This window comes from Pyrgilauda ruficollis, unplaced genomic scaffold (assembly GCF_017590135.1).
Source record: "Pyrgilauda ruficollis isolate IOZ18807 unplaced genomic scaffold, ASM1759013v1 scaffold2, whole genome shotgun sequence".
NCBI lineage: Eukaryota > Metazoa > Chordata > Aves > Passeriformes > Passeridae > Pyrgilauda > Pyrgilauda ruficollis.
Genome location: NW_024519206.1, coordinates 4,502,261 through 4,520,788, shown reverse-complemented (window position 1 = coordinate 4,520,788; position 18,528 = coordinate 4,502,261). Strand labels below are relative to the sequence as shown.

Here is an 18,528-nt window from a genome sequence, read left to right as displayed (position 1 = left end):
CACAGAAACATGGAGACGCTGACATGAATGCTTGGGACCTCTGTAAGGAGCAGAAAATGATGCCTCACTACTACTCTTCTCTATTCATTTTCCACAGCTTCCTCCTGTCCACTCTTCTTCAACCCTTTTCTGGGCCCCATCAACCCAGCCTCTTCTCCATTCCTGCTTTCATGCCCTGCGTTGTGCTTACACCTCTGCTCTCTCACACCGGTAAGTTAACACTGCCCCATTTAAGTGGGATCATTTTTCACACGATCTTGCTGCTCTCCGTTTCTCCTTTTACTTCATTTTCAAATGCCACCTGTGAACTCTTCTCCTCATTTCAAGCTCTGAAATCAGCTTCAAATCCACCTCCTTTACTCAAAAAGCTCTCACACAACCCCAATGACCCAATTCCGACATTATCTCAAAACCAACGCACTCCTGACCTCCTCCCCCCGACACTGCCACCTGCCTGCGACGTTAAAGGGCCTTTTCCTCCAAGTTTCCACTACCTCGATGGCAAATATTTATGACAACCAAAACATTTTCGTATTTCCTTGCTGCTCCTGGCGGGACACCTGCGGTCCCCAGCAGGCTAGGGGCGGAGGCTCGGGGTTTAGGGCTTTGTCGGCGCGGTGATCAGGGCCCCAGTCCGGGTGACTCTCCCTCCGCTTCCCTCACAGCACTGCAGGGAAAGCAGGAGGAAACGCGTCCTTACCCCGGCCACGACCGGGCAGTGACCGGCCCGAGCTCCGCGGACCTGGCGGCCGCGCCCTCCCGGCTCGGGGGCCGGGCTGGGCCGGGCCGGGCGGCAGCTCCGCCCCGCTGCGGGGGCGCCCGCGCCGGCACAGGCGGCTCCGCTCGCCGCGCTGACGCCGGCGGCGCTGGAACACCTGGAGGGGCGGTGGTGCCTGCGGTTCGGCCCTTCCCTCCGCAAGGTGAGTGAGGGAAGGGGGGGCTCGCTGGTCTCCGTGCTGGGGCCGGGCGGGGAGAGCCGGTGCCGCGGGTACCAGCCCCGGGTGGGCGCTGCCTCCCCCGCGGGCAGCCCGCTCGGGGCGAGGGAGGCGGCGCGGCCGCCGGGCCTGCGGAGCTGGTGCCCGTCAGCGCTGTATCCACGGCCGGACCTGTTCAGAGCGAAATTTCCGAGGCACAAGATGGCATCTGTTCCTCCTTTTGCCTTGTGTTCCCCCTCCCGCCGTGCGGTTGTCTCGCCATGATTATTGCATTTATCCGTTTGTGCCTCCCGTACATCCTCCCTGGCGCTCTGCCCGCTGGAAGCGGCGAGGGAAACGGCCGGTTCTCCTCGGCGGTTTCCGGCTTGGCTGCCGGGCTGAGGCGCAGGTTGCCCGGCTGCGCTCCGAACCCTCCTGGGATCAGCCGGGTGGAGAGGGGTGGCGGGGCATCCTCTGGTCAGGTAATGTCAGACCTCGAACCAGCACCGAGGCAGTAAGAGCTGGTGAAATGGCAATTCAAGAACCCCACATTTACGGTTTGAAGCTTATAATTTGTGAAAGGTTCATCTTGGTAATCAGGTTTATTTTATATCCATCCACGTTACCCATGGAAGCTGCTATAGTCTTTTAGAAGAAAATAGAAAAATCGGATATTACTTGAAACATCAGGTCAGTTTTTAGTAGCAGAAAGGGGTGAAGGGCACTGTGTTATTTGTCAATATCATTATGTATTTGTTCAGTGCCATGTGTAAATAAGTCTTCTGTTTCACACTGTTTTGCGTAAAGCTGATAGCCTCAAGGATCTGCGTGACCCCTCCTAAAGCAGTCATTCAGGCTTGCCTTAGTTCAGAGGTGTAAATGTGAAATTGACTCTGGTAATCTCACGGTTACATCCTTTAACCCCCTACCACCAAGTTACATTGTAGTAGTATTTTGGAAGCTCGGCATTGGAGTTGTTCTTCTGTTTGGTTGTTTGTGATGTTTTCTCCCTGCCTACAAGCCTTGCTTTAAACCAAGATGACCTTTTATTTCCATTAAACACCTGTTTGTTTGCTTTTGTTCTCCCTGTGTTTAATTGTGTTATCCTCTTTCTTTCGGTTTCTGGATAGATTTTATTTAGTTTGGGTCTCAGAAAGCAGCTGTGGCCCTTGTTTCAGAGTAGACTTCTTGTAAATAAATTGTTCTTGTGTTCTGCTCTAGCAAGACTCTTGTAAGGACAAAACTGTTTGATCACTTTTCCAAACTGTTGGACAGAGAAAACGGTGGGCTAGATTTTGGCATCTGTAGTGCAGGTGGCATTTCATTATGGTCTTTTATCTGATTTTTTGATAATCCCCTCTTTCCACTTTGTCTATCCAGCATTCTGAAAGAGGTAGTGAAAGAACGCCTTGACAGTGCTGTCTGGCACAGATCTAGAACTTGCAGTTCTTGGTGATACTTAGCATGATGACCAGAAACACCTCATTTAGACATTAGCAAGTTTTTTGCCTTTTTTTTTAACTGCTGTTTGAACAGCCTATTGGTTTAAACTTAGTAATTTAATAGTTTAATATTAATGTTAATACCACTGAAGGAGGAATTTAGTGTCAAGCCACAGAGATCTTTTGAGTAGTGAACTGCCATAACTGGTATAACCAGTCACATTTTGTACATGACACACTCTACTGGAAGATAATGTGGTGGTTAAATAGTGCCAAACCTCAGTCTAAATGAGTTTTTAAAGTTTCTTCACTGCCAGAATGTCATGCATGAAACATTGTTGTTTCCAGAAAGGTTCCAGCACTTTACTCAATAATCTAGATGCTGGTCAGTGGAATTTGCTTCCTTTTCAGTTGAGAAAAAAAAGAAAAAAAAAGTATTTTAGATAATGGTGCTTTCTTCTGTTGTGTTTGTTGGAGTTGAGATTCAAATATAAACTGCAGATTTACAGATTCAAGAAGACCAGTTATGGAAGGGGGAGGTTTCATTAACATTTTTCTTTCAGAAGTTTATATTAGTGGGAAGTATAGGGGATCACATAATGCAAAGTAAAATTCCTGTTGAACCCTACTACAGAGTTAGGGGGTGTTGTCCTGGCTTATAGAGTTTCAAGCCCAACCATCTTGCCAATTCATCTCTGTTATCCATATATCCTCACAGTTATTAAATTGTTCAGATGATTTCTCACATCATCTTTTCTTGAAGAAATTAATAATAACAGCTCTTTTCAGTCTTCAAGTAGTGTTGAAAGCAAGTAGTGTTGGTACAAGTTGGCAGAAAAAAAAATGTGCTAAAATAAACAAGAAGACAAAAAATGTTCTCGAAGACTTTATAATACTTCTCTTTTCAAAATCACCTCCAAGAGTATTGCTGTGTAGTTTATTCTTCAAGATGTTTTGCTGCTTCTCAACCATAAAATCACTCTGGAGACAAAATTATGCCACATGATGCAGAAACATTAAAAATACAAAAGCCCAGAGAGTGAAGTTTGTTAGAGAAAGAACCAAACGGTCAAGAACAGTAGAAACATTTGACCTTTTAAGTGTTGCTAGTAATAGCAGTCTCACAGTACTTTTTCCTGTGGTTATTGTTAGCCACAGCAAACTGAGGGGCATTTTGACCGCTTATGCAATTGCCTGCGTCAGCCTTGAGAACTGTCCGTACCAAGTCACGGAAACAGTGCTTGGGTCCACCTTGCAAGTGGCTTCATAGGGATCACCACTGCTCTAGGAGCAGTCAGCTGGTGTGCCAGGATATTACTGAGAGCAGTAATACACGAGCTGAGGGGACTATATGTCTGCTGAGAATATTTAGCCTGCAGTGATGGTGTTTACTCAAAGGGCGGTGCAAGGAGATCTCCTGTATTGTTGTTGCTGTGCGTGCTGAGGCAGTTTTGTTAATCGAATCTCTTATCTGCAGATGTGAAATAATCTCTAAAGGAATCTGGAGAAAATTATTTTCTCGTGTTCCCTCCTCCAGCATTGTTTCCCCTTGGGTATAAATGGCATTGCCTTCTGGCTTCTGAATGGATGAAAAGGCAGGAGGGAGGCAGAAATGTGAGAAGCTTGACTGTGCCAGCAAATAGGGTGCCTAAATAAGAGAGCCATTAGTTTGGAGTTCTAATGCCTTATATGTTTGTATGTAATGTACTGTACATGCAAGAGTTTCTTTTTTTTTTTTTTTGTCCATTCACTACTTTTCCCATAGTTTCGCAAGAGGAAAGTTTCCCAATATTAAGACTCTACACTGACTACAAGTAGAGTGCATCAGAAAAACAATCTTGTCTCTTATAATCTATGTACAGTGCATGTTCCATATGATATTTTGTTTAATAGTATTCAGCTATTAAGTTTACAAATTGTGGCTCTTAAGAGAACAAATGTGCGTTACAAAACAATTTGATAGTCATTTTGAAGAAACAAAGCAAGTCTGCATTTAGAAAAAGATTAAATACTGCATAGTAAATATCCCCAGTTTTGCTCATTGGCAGTGAGCTTAGACGTACCATTCAACGACTTATACTCAAATTATTCTTCCATAAAATGCATGTAGTACTTGCAATGCTTACCTGGTTGTCTCACTGTTCTCCACAAATATAAGTGGAACACTTTACTAGTGAAGTAAAATATGTTATCTGAGGGGAAAGTGATACTATGTACTGTCCCTACATTATTCCACAGTAAGCAGATGAAAAATCAGTATAATCTGAAAAAGGAATTTAAATTTTTGTATTATTAAATATCTCTGTGCAAATTATCAAGTTCTGTGTGCAAATGAGCTTATCTAGAAAGTGCTGTTGTTTGCTTGTCAATCTTGCAGTCTACCAGCATTAATTTGAAATAATTTGTTCTGAGACTACATGAACTGTACGTGTTGTGACTTCATGTGCCATTCTTATCGGTGTTTTTGAGAATCCACTGGGTTTAGGAATTTTTTGTTCTCAGCTGTAAAAAACAACCAAGAAAACCCCCAACCCAGTTCCAAGTATCATTTCAATGCATTTATGCTCTAGAAAAAAGATCACTTATGCCTGTAAGTTTGCCCTGATATTTTTTGAAATAATATGACAGATATAGAGTACCAAATAGACACAAATTTTGGTTTTTTTTGAGAGGAATGCTAACTGTTGAGTTGGTCCTTGCATTTTGTGGGGGCAAAAATATGGCAAAAAAAGTTTTAAAACACATGTTGACAGTGCCAAATTTCTTCTTTTTGAGGTTGGCTAAAGATTACTTGTAACCATACAAGTATTGAAAACCAGAGTGAGTGGTTCAGGTGGATTGATACTCTTTAGTTCTTGGAATAAGGGAGCAATAAACAAACTGTAAATTTGTAGTTTGTCTGCCAAGTGTATACACCAGAGTTGAGAATAGAAAAGTAAAGACTAAATCACAGCATAAAACATGGCCCCAGATATAATCCTTTCTGTAGACTACACCAGGAACTTAAGTAGAATAATTTCCCACATTGTGTGTTCTGAAATTAGAAGTACGACAATTGTGTTTTGGAAGAAAGTAACTCTTGAAGTACTGTCTGCACTAGATGTGACCCATACATGCCCTACACAGAGTATTAAATAGAGTCAGTGTAAAATTGAGTGAAAGTCAGGTGTCGATAGTACTGCTGCTCATTTGGATGTACTGTGTGCAGACAGATGCCTAGGTAGTGCTACAAAATGACAGAAAAAAGACCCAAACCATTCAGATTTCTTCATGCCTTGTACATGGTTTTTTACAGTGCAAGTCTCTAATCACACAATCTTAGTCCTTTGAGATACCTGCTGGTATTACTGTGGTTTGTTCTCCACACAGTTTAGTAGCTTGAAAAACAAAGGTGTCAAACTACCTCCTTGGAGAACAGACTCCAACTTCTCTGATACTTCTGTTGTTTTGAGCATGTGCTTGGGATTTTTCTGCACGTCACATTTGGCAGGGGTAGTGGTCATGGTAGAATAGGTTAATTCTTTGGGGTTTTTTTAATTCTGTGCAGGATCAAGACAAATGAATAAATGAAATTGAATAAATGAGTAATTTCCTGGGATGTCTCATCGGCCTTGGTTGAGAGGAGAAGGAAATGGCAGTAACTGTGGCAGAAATGTTAGTTCCAGAAGTGTTGGTAGTGAAAGAGAGAATTGATTCCAAGGAACTTTACAGGATGTGGCCATGTCCCAAGGATGGTGTTACTCAGTATGCTGCTGACTTTTTTTTTTTTTTTTTTTTAACAGTAATTCAGCAGACCACCGTGAAATGCTAGATCTAAAAGAAGGGGAATAGAGCAATGCTCTCACAACAGGATTTATCTTTGTAGTTAGGTGCCTAATGCAAAAGCATAATTTCTGTGTGCACAGAGCACGGTGGTGGGGCTTTGGTTGAGGTGCTCAGCATTGCCCTTTGGAGGTTGTAGTCAGTACCTGTACAGGGACTTAGTCTTGAGAGGCTTGTATGGTAATTTAGGCACTAAAGTTAGATAATTGCAGCCAAACAGGATGATTTTTTCCCCTTTCAGTACCTCCCAGGTGTATGAATATAGCAGGAGCCTTCACTGTGTAACAGATGCCATTTATCCTGTGCTTCTTTTAAGGATGTTTGAAATTCTTTCTAGGTGTCACTGTCTGAAATAGATTGAAAGAGTAATTCTGTTGATACTGGAATCTTGTATTTCTTCTCCTGAGAACTTGTGGGTAATCTTCAAGATAGACACTTTCCAGGATAAGTAAAGCTGTGGATCAGTCTGACACAAAGGATTAACCAAAAAGTTGTAATGGGTGGAAAGAACTACTAAATGCAGCACTTACAGACCAATTTGCAAACTTTTTGAATAAATAAACAAGTGCATCAGTGAGTAGTCTAACAGAACAAAAAGAATCCTGGATTTAAAGCTGAGCATGGATGATTCTGCAGGATTAGAGCATCAATATTGAGAATTAAGAGCTTTAGAGGAAAAATTAAATCTTGTAGTTTGTTATAGCTTGAACTCTAGATTCATTTTAGCTGAATTAGAGTGGTAGCTATTCTTGTATTTAAGAGGAGGAATGTTTCTAAGTCTGTGTGTAATCTTGATGCTGAAAGACCCAGTCTTCAGCTTTCACTCTTTTCTTGCATTGACAACATGGATAATTTGGATCTACAGGCTGTTATATTCTCTTTTGCTTGGGAAAGGCAAAGTCAAACACCATTTGAAGCTCCTGGGCTCTGTGTTTGAGAAGATAAAACTGTACCCTGTCTAGTCTTCATCTTGCAGGGAGACTGCATCTTGTTTTGCAGATCCATTTACTTGGTTCAGTTTGATCACAGCTTCCAGGGAGCAGAGTGGAGGAGATAGGTTGTCAGCCAAGAGCTGTTGGAGGCACAGATGGCGTTGATTCCCTCACCTAGGCACATTTTCTTCCCTTCAAAGTATTTTACATAAACGAAACTATCAGTCTTACCTTTTATATATAGAATTTCTTAATTTTTAATTTTTTTCTTGTTACTTAGCAGCACTGTACTATTACTGTATTAAAAGTTTCTTGGAAGATTATTCATTTTAATAAAACTGTTGATGTAAGTAAGTCAACTACAATGCGTGATTCTGCCATATTTGAAAGTTATAAGTCACAAGGATTTTAGGACGCGGAGAATCTGTTGGGATTTGAGGAGCCTTAGAACATGTTCTCTGCTTTGAAAGAGCGGTAGACTCAGAGGACAATTTTGTCTGTGAAAGTGCAGACTCTTCTGTGTGTTTTGATGAACATATTGCCTTCATGTAAGAATTGCTGAATTTTGCTATGCTGTTTGTTCAGTTCCCTTTCCTTGTTTCTGGATGTATCTCAAAAGAATGTGTTGTTCAATCTACTGCCTGCCTACATAACTGCTAGCTCGTCTTTGGATGTTAGATTTGCTCTGTACATCAGCATTTATAACGTTTTTTGCAAGGATTTCAGCTCATCTCTTTGCTCTGAGAAGCTGTTACTAGATCAACAATTTGTTTTACATACAGTCTTCAGAGTTGGAGAGATTCCTGTTTGATGCCTCTGCATGCTGATGTTTTTCTATGTGATCTCTTGTCTGAGCTAAGAACACAGTAACAGCTAGGTAACAGTGCTCAGAGAAGAAGAGATACTTGACTTAGGGGTATAGCTTTTCTTTGTTGGGTTGGGTTTTAAACTGATTTCCTCATAACCTAGGAGAGTATTAAGATCTGAACTTTACCATGCCATGTGACACTTCTTGTATTTAGGCTCACTGAAAAACAGTAGTAATGTGAGTGACACAGACTTGTTTATTATCAATGAAGCTGTTGGAGAGAAGGCACTCATACCATCTTTTTCTTATGCTACTAGGATCTGAAGATTATTCATAAAGCTGTTTAGCTCTTGGGAAACCAGACAACTTATGCTGCAACAAAATGTACTAAAGCTAAAAAAGAGAAAGCAAGCTTGTACAAATGTGGTACAGAGCATGAGCTGGAGGGTAATCCTAGTGCCTGTCTTTTCTGGCATCAGTCTGCAATGAGGAAGTTCGTGGAAAGTGCTACTGAGGCTTCTTGGTGCCTCAAAAACATATGCTAAGGATTTTCAAGGTTTTGGCAGGGCTTGTGACCCCAGCTAACAGTTCTGTAGGGGAATGAGTCCTTCACCTCTGTGGTTCCTTGTGTTCCAAGCGGACTTGTCATGTATAGAGCCAGCTCAGGTTTAATGCTTAAACTGAGGTAGCATTAGTCTCTCTCAAAACACTGAGAAGCACTTGCAAAATTACTGGAGCCATGAGTGGACTTCTTCAGGAAGCCTCAGATCCATCACTGTGCAGTGTTAAACATGGGTTTGTGTACAGTTGTCTGTAATGTGGCACTGCCTTCTCTGGTGTGAATAAATAAAGTATGCTTGCTTCTGGCACCCATTTCCTCATCTAGAGTACCCCTCTCTTTTGTTTGTCAAGGTAAAGTCTGTTGTGGAGATCACAAGTGTTGTATAAGTCTTTATTGTCAAATACCATGGAAACTTCCCAATGCAAATGCTTTCCTGTAAGGAGGTGACTTTTTTTTCTTCTGTTAATCATTGTCAGTACAATACTATTTATTGAAACTTTTATCTTTTTTTGTCTGTTTGTTTTAATACACTGAGGAGAAAAACAAGCAAAAAAAAAAAGTCCCTTACATTAGCTCCTTTTAGTAAGTAAAGCTTATTTTTGTATCTAAAACTGTACTATAACATGGGTTAATTTTAAATTTGGCTGCAATTTTTGGAGAGAGTATTGGTAGATTCAAGTTAGGGTCACGTGCTTCTGTTGTAGTTGATTTTGGCAAAGACCAACGGGCTTGTTACTTATTTTCAGGACATTTGTCTTGTTCTTCAGAAGCATAAGAGATTCAAAACTTGAAGTAATGAGAGGTTATGTGCTCATTCTTGGTCTCTCTCTGCAGCCTCAGGGCCAGCATTTTGTGACTGTAAGAATTCTTCTTTACATGGCTGTTAAATGTTCCTTTTAATTCTTGGATACTTCCCTGGGCTGTTTCCAGTCCCCTCTTATTAGTATCTCTTACTTTTTGAGACTAGACTTAGATTTTGGTATTTCTTTTTAAAAAATCTCACTGCTTTCAGCTCTGCTTTTAATAGTGTCCTTTGTTAGAGCTGAGCCAGTATCTTAACCTTTTTTAGTTCCTGGACTTGGAACAGACAGTAACAAGACATGAAGTAAGAGATTATATAAATAAATTAGGCCCCTGTTAAATTACTGAAGGGACAGTTTACTGCACTTTTTTTTTAGCAACTACATTTCTGTTTTTTCATTGCTAGTACTTACTAAGCTGTCTTTGCAAACTGAATTCTCATTTAGGACCAAAAGTCAGCTCCATATTGGAAGTAAAATGGGCACAGGGATTGAGTTTGTGTCCTGGGCTGCTGCTTGTTGCTACTGCTTAATTACAGCAATCTCCCTGGCATGCTTTTTATCTATACTGTCTAGAACTCTCTGGGCCCTTTTTCCCTCCTGGCCTGTTCTGGATGATATCACATGCCAGGAGCCTTTTCCAGCGGGCAGTGTAGGTAAGGCTCCATTTCTGTTTCCTTCCACCCTGATTGGCCATAGGACACCATCCCAGCAGGTCTTGTAGCCTCAAACACCTCAAATGCCATCTCATCACACAGCAGAACAGAGAATACATGCCCTTATTTTCATACCATGAAAATATTGTCCACTTTGAATGTAAAAACTCCCACAAAGAATATCTTCAGGGTGTAAGGGTGCTATGTAGGACCTGGAAGAGTATACTTAGGAAGATTTCAGAGTCAAAAGGTGAGGTCAGATGTTTAGGAAGAAAGAACATGAGCTGTACTTGCAAATGACAACTGTTTCACCATGACCCTATTTATTTTTTGTAGGGACAGTGGTTTCCAGAAGGAGCAAGTGGACGTGTACAGTGAATAAGGTCAGTGCCTTACACCTTTTCCATATACTGGTTGCTTATACTTTGTTCCAAGTAATGCACATGTTGGTCCACCTAGATGGGCTGTTCTTTGCTTCCTGTCAAACCAAGTATGCTGCTGAATAACTGAGTCATGGACAGCTTGTGTATACAAGCTAAATCCTCTGGTCTTATCTCACTTACACACCCCCACAGTTGACTTAAGGAGGACCAGTGTGAAAACAGTGAAGTCAAGAATATAAAGGTATTAGAAAATGAGTTAGTAGTGTCTGTGCCTATGGCTCTAGAAAGTGCAGCAAAGCAGTTCATTCTTATCTTGTCTGACTCAATGGTTCTGTAACAAGAACACCAATCTGAAAAGATTCTTTCTTCCTCCTTTTTATTTATTCTTTACATTTGAACTCTGGTCTGAAGACAATTACTAATTTTCTTGTGGTCTCTCCTGCAGTGCTTAAGAACATTTCACCAAAATTCCAATTCAGGCAAAATTCCTGCTCTGATATAATCTTGCATTATCTCCTGGATCTTTGCCAGCAAGTTTCACAGGTACTGACTGACAGCAGAGAGGTTAGACTCAGAAATATGAGATTTGGCTCCATTCAGCTCCAAATGGAAGTGCATGTGCTTTGTGCTTGCAGGAAGCGTCCAGGTTGTTTGCATTGCCTTGTTTGGGTTCCGGCAGTCTCTTCCAGTCCCTTTGCCTCTCCAGTGCTAACCATGCTGTCTGTATGCAGTACTGTGCTAGATAAGTTTCCAACATGATGGCTCCCCTTTGTAGCCCCTTTTCTTTCTTACTTGGATTAGTGCCAAAGTTCAGTTTCAGCACTGTTACCGCCCTAGCTCATTTTTCCATTACTGTTTTCTCAGTCAGTCAGCTTCATACCTTTGAACCTGTTGGTGTGTTCATTCTTTGCCTCTACGTGCTGAAGTCTGTTCCCCATCAGCACCACCCATCTCACTAGCTTCATTTTGGTCTCATCCAGATCCTGCTGCAGTGCCTCTATTCCCATGTTAACCATGTGCCAGTCCTCTCTGAAAGCAGCAGAGGAAAAGCCGGGTGCTTGTTGTTTATGGGTATCTGGCTTGGCTATTGAATTTGGCCTGGAAGGAGCATGCTCAGGTACTGGTGGGAAATTATGTGCATGCCACCTGGCCAGCTCAAAGTATAGTGGGAAACTTGAGTATGCAAGCTGGAGATAGTAACTTAAAAAATCGAAAGTTCTAATGTCTACAAATCATATTCCATCCTCAGGAACTGCGGTGTTCCTCATAGAAAAACCATCTGGTCATTAAATTTCACATCTCTGACTCAAGACATGATGTAACTAGTGTTTTAGAAAAATAGGTCAGTGGGATATAGGCAAAAAAAAAGGTAAAAAGTAATTGAATTTTGTTGTGGCTAAAACTTGTAGGAAAAAAGCTTGACTGAGGGTAATGCCTAACATGGACAATTTTGGCATGTCTCATCAAAAGTCACTGAATTTATGCCTGGTAAATTTGCTTTTGCTTGAAAAACTTGCTAACGTAGAAGGATTGGCAGCACTTAAATCCATTTGTAATGGGTTTTCGCGAGAATTGTGGTACACAAGGAAGGCATTTGGCTCACAGATTGAGAATTTTCTTTTTTGATATGGTAAACAAGATGCTGCAGCATAGTAATTTTCTGAGGGAAAAGATACAGGATTTCTAGTGTTTTATCTAAAAATTACAGATACTTTATTAACTGATCATTTCTTATTTAGGTGCCTGAAGAAAACAAGAATCATGGACGGTCATAAATAGTAAGCATCTTGATAATTTTTTTTTTATTCTAAAAAGCTAATAGTGTTTGTATGTTGATTTGTTCACTTTGTTTATCAGTCTGATAATTCAGGAATCTGTATTGATCCCAGCACTTTTTCTAATCTTTTTGTGACCTTATATTAGTACCTGGTTAACATCAGATGAGTTATGGTGTTTTCTTCACTTGACTACTGAAATGAGATTTCAGTTATTTTCACTGCTGTAGCAGAAGTCAAAGCACACAATTAGCCAGGCAGCTATGGCCTTTATATTAGCTTGTGAGAAGTTTGATGGGTATTTTTAATTATTATTAAAGATAATGCTGTTTTTATTAAACTCTCATATTATGTTTTCTTGTAATACAGGAGGATTTTTTTATTCGTTAAAGGCAGTAAATTTTGTATTTTAAGGGTGCAGCATATATCAGGTCAATATAATCTTCACCCAACTTGATAGGCTGTCTCTTGTCAGTGTGTGTAATGGCTTGTTTGTACAGAGTTCCAAATAAAATGTGGAATGTTTTGTACATGTTTTTTATTTTTTGCTGTAGCACCAAAAGACCTTTATTTTCATTTTAATTAATAAATTAAACTCTTGGAACTAATATTTGTGTAGAATTAAATGGGTAAATATTTTTGCTTTTCAAGTTTGGTGAAGAAGCCTTGAAGTGCTCTGTATAAGTACTTTTTAAAATTGTCTCTGCTCACTTCCAGTTTAATTTCTTACCATCTCTTTGGTACTTAAGGCGCTGTCACCTAACTCGCTGATTAAAAGTAACTAAAGCAGGTATTATAACCCTGTGAAAAAAATTTCCTTTTCAGGTTAAACTCTGTCACTAGTGACCATGTAGGGTGCACTCCCCTTTTGGGGAGTGTGTACCAATGGCTTGATTTTTCAGAATGGCTGTATTGCTTCACAGCAAATATATAGATATAGATACGTGTAATCAGAGGGTCATAGGATGATTGAATGACCTGGCTTGGCAGGGACCTCACAGATGATCTGGTTCTAACCCCTCTGCCATTGGCAAGGACACGTGACTGGATGTGTGTGTTGGGTCTGAAGACCTCTTGGGGTGGCATCTCTGAGAATCTGTGTGTTGTGAACAGAACTAGACATCAGTATCTCACTAATGAGCCCCAGTTTGTCACTCCAGGTGTAAGGTGTCTTCTCAAAATAAACTCAACCTATTTAAGTTTTGTGAAGTATCCAATATAGCAGTGTTTAGCAACCATGTACTTCTAAAAGCTGAAGGAGTACCACAGCTTTTTATATATGCACATAGGGGAAAATGCATGTATTTTTGCACAAATTAATAATGGAATAACACTTCCTGAAAGACACCAAGATTTCATGGTAAGGCTATATTTTCTATTAAGCTATGTGGGTATGGCTTAAATATGGAATATGTGGAATATGGAATATATATATTGCACTTTTTATTAGGTCTGCTACAGGAATGCAGAATTATTTGTCAGTGAAAACTAATCCTTGAAAGAAAAGGTTACCTGTTATACACCCACAGTTGTCATGTAGTCAATTGTATAGGGACATGAGGTATCAGTCTTTCACACAGCACGCTCAAAAGAGATGAGTGTTCTTCTAATTCTTTTTTTTATTCAATTACAAAAAAGGAGGGCAAGAAGTAGTCTAATGCCATTCATAAAATGAGCTGTGTCAAATCCCAACAGTGCTGAAACAGCATGAAAACTGCTACCTGCTTAAGCAACTCTGCTAGTTCACTTGAAACTCTCCTATTAATGATACAAAATAAAAAGTGAATTCCATGGGCTATAAATAATTTCCTAATGCATTGGGAAGAATTCTTTGAAGCTGTTTACTAGGCAACACTTCATGGTTAAGATATTCAAGTTGAAACCAGTGTATTATTTTTCAGAGTAGGATGGGAAATACAGTAATTTAGTTGCTTTGTTATTAATGCATAATGAAGAACTGCATGTTACAATATACGTGTTGGCATGCAAATGCAATATTCTTAATGGAAATGTATTAATTGAGTGCATTAGACTTATTTTTAAAGCATCCAATTGAAGATTTAAATTTTGTTTTTTTAATATTCTAGCAACTATCCACGAGAATTTTATGACCAATATGCTCAAAGCCAAGAAAAATCTGTGGTCAATAAAATGCAACAGAAATACTGGAAAACAAAACAAACCCTTATAAAAGTTACAGGAAAAAAGGAAGATGAGCATGTTGTCGCTTCAGATGCAGATCTGGATGCAAAACTAGAGGTTTGTAATGTTTACATAATGTCTGTTCTCTGTTTGTTAATTTTTTAAGTGTTTTCATTTCCACCAAGCCTTTAATGTGTGTGCACATAGGATATAATAGCATATATACATTTGTATACTTTTCATGTAATATCTCTTCCAAATTCTGACAAAACTATCCATGTAAATTCAGGGAATATAGGGGAATTTTGTAACACGAAACCCCATGTCCCTCTAACTTTATTTGAAACTTAACATATCTCAGATTTATTTTCATGTTTTAGGGACAGTTTTTCTCCTTTTGTTAGCAGGAGAGTCGGAAGATTATCCTTATCCTTTGCCTATGTCAATTTAAGGTGATTTGTTTGGATTTTTTCCTAAAAGTATTTTATTGAGTGTACAAATGACATTTTTTATACAAATATAAAATACCACATATTCCAGAAAAACATGCAATATGCCTGGGAGCAAGGTGCACAGTGCATTCTACTCCAAAGGTTTTGAGCAGATTAGTGGGTTGTGACATGTCAAAAGAAGCTTCTGAAAGTCTTTAAAATAAAACCAAGAGAAGGAATCCTGCTGTGTGACAAATACAGTCCTACTGTCAGTGTCCTCAACCCCACTGAAGAAAAAAAAAATAGGTTAAAATTCTACAAAATTAAGACCTAGAATGTCTTTGAGACAAAGCAAAAAATTGAGAGTGTACTATGGAAGTGTAATAACCCAGTTAATGTCCTTGTAAGTTTTGTTTGTGTTGTTTTCTTACGTGATGGTAAATGTTTTGCTTTACTGGCTTTCTTGTAGTTTCCTAAAAAAATATTTACTTAGGATTCTCAGTTTATTTAGGTTTTAGCTGAAATACAGGAGGCTGTAGTACAACAAACACAAGAAAAGCAATAACTTATCACCCAGTGGTTCTACTTATAGAGTCTTCACAATGGGTTATAAATCAGAAGTATTGATGTAAAACAAGCTTGAAGTATAGAACAATATTTTATAAATACATACCTGAGTTTTTACCATGTCTACTGTGTGGGGTTGGAAATAGGGAAACTTGTGTTCACACAAGTGGAATAATCATGTTTTGAACAAATTCTCACTTGCAAGTCATTCTCCCAGTTTAAAAGACCAGACCTGTGTAAATTTGTAGTCAAGCAGCCTTGAAGGAAAGCACTAACTGTGCCAGTTAGTGCCAGTGGTCTATTTTACTTCTAGCTGTGTAATGCCTCATATGGCAGAGTTTATATTTAAGTTGCCGGCTGGAGGTTTTAGATGGATAGACAGAAAGAGTAGTAATTTTTCTATTTCCAATAATTTTTCAATTTCCAATAGTCTCCAAATATAGTCATGGCTGACTTTTTCTTTTTTTTTTTTTTTTTTTTTTTTTTTTTTTAACCTCTACTTCCTTTGGAAGCCGCTCCTTTAGAAATTTGTCTATGCCAATAAAACTTTCTGTTTAAATCAACAACTTTGTGTTGGCCATACCTATGCAAGTTTGTTCCACTGACTGCACAGTGTCTGTGAAAAATTCAGTATGCATATTCCCACATGTGAGAATGATTGATTGATAAATATATACTCTGTTCTACCATGAGGTTTTTAGAAACGGATTTGTACATCTTCATGTCTGTACAAAGATATCACCTAAAAAAACCCATCCAGCACAAGTCGTTTGGTTAACTACCAACTGTTTGTTGTAGACCTGTTTCCAAAGTTACTTTTTCTTTATTTTCCTTCTGTAAAGTTGTGATTGGTCAGTCTTTTGGTTCAGTAAAAAATTTAATTGAAAGAAGAGCACAATTGAGAAGGAAAATACCAGAAATACTGCTCATTGTTGAAGAAGAAAAGAATGTTCCCTAATAATTTCTACAAAAAAATTAAAATTAAGGTCTGTCTTGTATTTTATACCTCAGTGTTTCTTGCATACACTTGACAAATTTTTGTGTATTTTGTTTCAATATCAGCTGTTCCACTCTATTCAGAGAACATGTATGGAGTTGCTGAAAGCAATTGAACTGTATCAAAAAAGGATTTGTTGTAAGTATGATCAAACACAGTAGTTAAAATGATAAGAAGGTCTGCATTATGGAATCATTGAACAAGTGAGAAGGTAAAAATGGAAGCAGGGAAGTACTAGTTTCATCCTATTCAAAAGTAAAGATAATGTTCCTTGCAGACACCTGAATGCAGAATTGGTTATTTGTTTGAAGATTTCCCAGTTCTGAAGTTTTATATATTGATATAATGCAGTGATAGCAATAATGACTGGAGAAAGCTTTCTTGATTTTCTTTTTCCCTATGACTTGCTTGACTTGTTTAAATTCAAAAGTATCTTGTCTAGGAATCATAACTCCTTTCTAAACAGTTTTAGTAGTTTGTTTTGCTCTTTTAAACCAGGATTGCTGATGAAGAATTTTTGTCTTATTACTAGTTTTATAATTAAGTAATCTATGTTATTATGATGAATTTGATAATGCTGGCTTGGTTGTAAAAACCATACAGTAATTAGTGACAGTCATTAGTGAGAGATGGGGGACCTAATTTGGGAAGTTTCAAACAGCAAGTTGTATTAAATGTCCTCTAATGGTTCTCTGTAGTCCATATTGTTTGATTTCTGGCCTGAAGGAGAGACTTCAGCTATGAAATAGTCTTCCAATTTACTGTCTTTTGTTGAATGTTGTGCATTTTTTTCAGCCTTTAATTTTTCTTTATCCTAAGAAAGTCAGAGATAATGTTTCAGAATCAGGAGGTAAAATTGAAATACAGAATAGTAGTGTATTGAGTTAAAGAATTGGCAGGTGACATGTGATGGAAAGATTTGCATCAGATGCAGATGTGCATCTTCTACCAAAGAGTGCTGAGTCTGCATTGGAGTTGACTGTTGCCATTTTGGAAAATGGCAAGAGGACTTAAGGAGATCTTTTCTTGTTTTAGGCCATTCCCCCTCTTGATAGTTGACTGACATTGGTGCTATAGGAGATAGCCACTTTAAAAGACAAGGAGATGAGGACATCATGAACTGTTTTTGTAAGGTTCTCTGAGGTCCATGGTCCCAGTTTAGAAGCAGTCAACAATTCAGTGTAAAACCACTTCATCTTCCTGTTTAAAAAATGATCAGTTACTTTACATACTAGATATGTTTCAGGTAGTTGAAATACAGTGTTTGAATTATAGAATGTTCGAGTTGTCAAGTAATTTTGCCAAGTAATTTGAAAGTAAATGTTCTGTAAAATGAGGTACTAGATTTGTCGTGTGAAATTTTATGTAGTCAAGCATGAAAAACGGTAAGAGAAAAGCAAGTGAATGAGTTTTGGTTAGTACAACTTGGAATTAATTAGCTTCAATAAAAGTATGCTATCAGCTGAGGCAGTCCAAGTGGTAAAAAAGAACTAAAAACCAACCTAGCAAACCAGACCGAACCCAAAAAACCCAACACTAAAGTTAACTTCAATCAAGATGTAATAAAACCCTTTTGTAATATAACCAACCCAACTTTTTAAGAAAGAAATAGCACATTTTTCCTGTTGTCTTTTGGTGCTCATGGAATTTTGTGATTCTTGTTAACTATATCAGCAAATGTCTCAAATGAATCAAGTCTTCTGTTTGCTAAATACAGGAATTCTGTGAAATTATTTATTTTTGCTTTGCTGCTTGAACCTAAAGTGACTTAAACTGTTTGATGTTAGGCTGGTTTTAAAGCTGTTAGGAACCAATTAAATAACATATTTGACAACTCATTTATTTTTTGTTAGTTCTGTCTCAGGAAGAAAATGAATTGGGGAAATTTCTTCGATCACAGGGTTCTCAGGATAAAACAAGAGCAGGAAAAATGATGCAAGCAACAGGAAAGGCCCTCTGCTTTTCTTCTCAGCAAAGGTATATGGGTCAACATTTCTGTCTGATTTGCATAACACTTGTGATAATGGTAGTTGATTCACCGATGTCATAATTCATTTAGCCGTTTGAAATGTTTGAGGAACCAATTGATAGGAAAATTATTGACAAAATCTGCTGTAGTATTGGCAATATTAGTGCCTTCTTGAATTTTGCCTGATGCTGCTTTTTCTCCATAGACCTGCTATGTCTGTCTTCAGATCCCCTGCCTGAGCCTGTTCAGCTCAGTAGTTCTAAGGCTGTACTGGAGCATCTCCAGCAGTAGGGTTGTAAAGGAGCTGATGTCAGATCCCTCTCCTGTT

The 18,528-nt window shown here is 38.9% G+C and overlaps 1 protein-coding gene across 8 annotated transcripts in view; it reads left to right on the top strand.

Annotated features, from left to right (window-relative positions):
• The first annotated feature begins 785 nt into the window (after nucleotides 1-785).
• ICA1 (islet cell autoantigen 1) overlaps nucleotides 786-18,528 on the top strand; it is a 65,947-nt gene continuing 48,204 nt past the window's right edge. For 7 of the 8 annotated variants that reach the window (XR_005955017.1, XM_041466403.1, XM_041466400.1 and 4 more), the window contains exons 1-7: nucleotides 786-920; nucleotides 10,273-10,319; nucleotides 10,765-10,862; nucleotides 12,059-12,097; nucleotides 14,182-14,353; nucleotides 16,297-16,369; nucleotides 18,085-18,208. Coding sequence is in view for 7 of the 8 variants with exons in the window: in XM_041466403.1 (XP_041322337.1) it covers nucleotides 12,081-12,097; nucleotides 14,182-14,353; nucleotides 16,297-16,369; nucleotides 18,085-18,208 (386 nt within the window). In the remaining variant the exon portion in view is untranslated. The remainder of the gene's footprint in view (nucleotides 921-10,272; nucleotides 10,320-10,764; nucleotides 10,863-12,058; nucleotides 12,098-14,181; nucleotides 14,354-16,296; nucleotides 16,370-18,084; nucleotides 18,209-18,528) is intronic. The other variant, XM_041466399.1, reaches the window with a different exon arrangement.